Source organism: Dichomitus squalens (genome assembly GCF_000275845.1).
Source record: "Dichomitus squalens LYAD-421 SS1 unplaced genomic scaffold DICSQscaffold_503, whole genome shotgun sequence".
Classification (NCBI taxonomy): Eukaryota; Fungi; Basidiomycota; class Agaricomycetes; order Polyporales; family Polyporaceae; genus Dichomitus; species Dichomitus squalens.
The window spans coordinates 1-2,096 of record NW_006767385.1 but is presented as its reverse complement, the minus strand read 5'-3'; the positions used below and the strand labels follow the sequence as shown (position 1 = coordinate 2,096).

Here is a 2,096-nt window from a genome sequence, read left to right as displayed (position 1 = left end):
CTTTGAGATTGAATGAATTTCGCGGGCGACGTGCTGATGCGAGATAAATAACATTCGAACGCGGAACAAAAGAGTCCTCTAGGTCTACGCTATGATTACAGAGTCGGATACTTTGGTCAGTCTTCAAAGTGCCCGTTCCAGAAAATCCTCCTCAGATTCCTTGACCTCGACGATGCATGCGGCGATCTCGGTTTCCGGTGCCTTGCCTTTGCCTTTGCCTTTAGCGGTCTCAAACTCCTCGAGGGCCCTGCGGATGTACTCCCATTTGTCTTCATCGGCCGTGTCCATCGTGCGTACCTTGGTCGGAGCGGCCGGTTGCTTCTTCATGTCGGGGAGCTCGTAGTAGCCCGTGTACTGAGGGTTCCGACATTTCTGGCCAGTCGTAAACTTGTGCCTGCCACAGCAGAAACAGAGCTTCTTGTCGAGCCACTCGAGTTGTTCCTTAGACAATCTCTCCGGCTTTCGCATTGCGTCGACGTCCATGGCATTAGGATCCCGTGGGGGGCGACTAGCCGTGTGCTGCTGCGAAGACGGCTTGGCCTGATTTCCGCGAGTTTCCATTTCCAGCTTGAGTACCCAGTCCAGATAGTGTTCCCACTTCGTTGGAATCAGCATTGGGTTGACCTGCCGCATTGCCGTCATGACTGTCAGAATCTGCGAGTTCTTTCCGACCTGATTGTCGATGCGACGGATGAGCTCCACGTCGGCGTAACCAGACTTCGATGCGTAGCGGCGGAAGTTTTCGGCAAACTGAATGACCGTGGAGTGAGGTTTTGAGCACCACTCCTCAAGGGATGTTTGCGCGGTCTTCTCGGGAGCCAGTTGACGGTAGCCTGCCTTAAGCCGGTTGACGAAGTCGGTCCAGGATCCAAGGGTTCCACCATTCGATGCTGTCTCGACGTAGTCCTCGACGTAGTCGTGCGCGCCGCCTTCCAAGTACATGAGGGCCAGGGTAATCTTGTCATCGTCCGTGGTGATGTTCTGGACGCGGAACCAAAGGCCCATCTTCTGTAACCACTGTTCAAGAGTGATGTCCGAGCCTTTGTTGCCCTTGTACTTGGGTGGTTCTGATGCCTTGATACGCGAGGCCTGTGATATGACAGGGACCGGGGCGGTACTGATACCAAGCGTGGTGCGGGTCGACAGGCCTTGCTCCAACTGTGTAAACTTGGCCGCGAGTTCCTTGTACCGTTTGACGAGCTCCGTATTGTTCCGGTTGAGAACCTCCAGGTCCGCTTTGATAGTGACCAGTTCCGCCTTCAACTGTTTGTTCTCTTCCACAGCTTTGAGAGCGAGGTTCCCAGCAGTGTCAGCCTTGGTGTGAAGGCCTGTCATAGACGCGTCCAACTCTTTGAAGGTGGCGTGGGTGGTGTCACACTCATTGAGGAAATCGTTCCGATGTTCATATATCTTGCCACCGAGGACATTGTAGACATTGACCACTTCGCGCCGTGTGATGTCTCTTGTTACGGAGATAGTCCAGTCGACGTAAGCCTGGTTGTTGATGCCTAAGCTATCTGCCGAGGCACGGATAGCGTTTTCCAACGAGTCGTATTCAACGCCGGCGTAGATCCATTGAATTTCCAGGTACGCTTGAAGTGTGGCAGTGGGTGAAGCCAGGCGGGTGTGTGCCTGTGATGGTCCCGGGTGATTGGATGGGCCCGGGTCGTCTGACTCAAAGTCATCCTCTGCCAGAAGGGCGTAACGAGAGCCTGAAGCCATTGCAAAAGGTATCTGAGATACAAACTAAACGACAATCCAATCTAGGTACCCAAAACGTTCTAACTCGACCAGAGCTTTGACAACACGCTCAAAGTTTTGTCCAAGTCCACTAAACTTGACCTTCCCAAACTCCTTACAGAACCAATCAATGTTCTGTTGCTGACTGCGTGTCCACGAAGAGCCGTTCTCGATGTTGTCGAGTATCCACTCGAGCCTGTCGCCGATGCGCTGAAGGGCGAGCCGATGGTCGTGGGGGATGTCGAGCAACTGGTCCTTGCGATCGAAAATGGCCTGCAGTCTTTTGATGACGGCACTGACCTTGGAGCCTACGATGGCGACGAGATCAATGGGATCACGACGTGCAAAGGAGGGGA

General features: G+C 53.7%; 2 protein-coding genes across 2 annotated transcripts; both read right to left on the bottom strand.

The window, feature by feature from the left end:
• Positions 1-564: 564 nt before the first annotated feature.
• DICSQDRAFT_27328 (uncharacterized protein) lies at positions 565-1,077 on the bottom strand (the record flags this gene model as incomplete). The annotated part of the gene is made up of 1 exon (XM_007371942.1): positions 565-1,077. A coding segment is annotated over one exon (513 nt), but the record flags the coding sequence as incomplete, so codon positions are not given.
• A 669-nt stretch (positions 1,078-1,746) lies between these two features.
• On the bottom strand, positions 1,747-2,096 carry DICSQDRAFT_74882 (uncharacterized protein; the record flags this gene model as incomplete). Its single annotated transcript, XM_007371941.1, has 1 exon — positions 1,747-2,096. A coding segment is annotated over one exon (350 nt), but the record flags the coding sequence as incomplete, so codon positions are not given.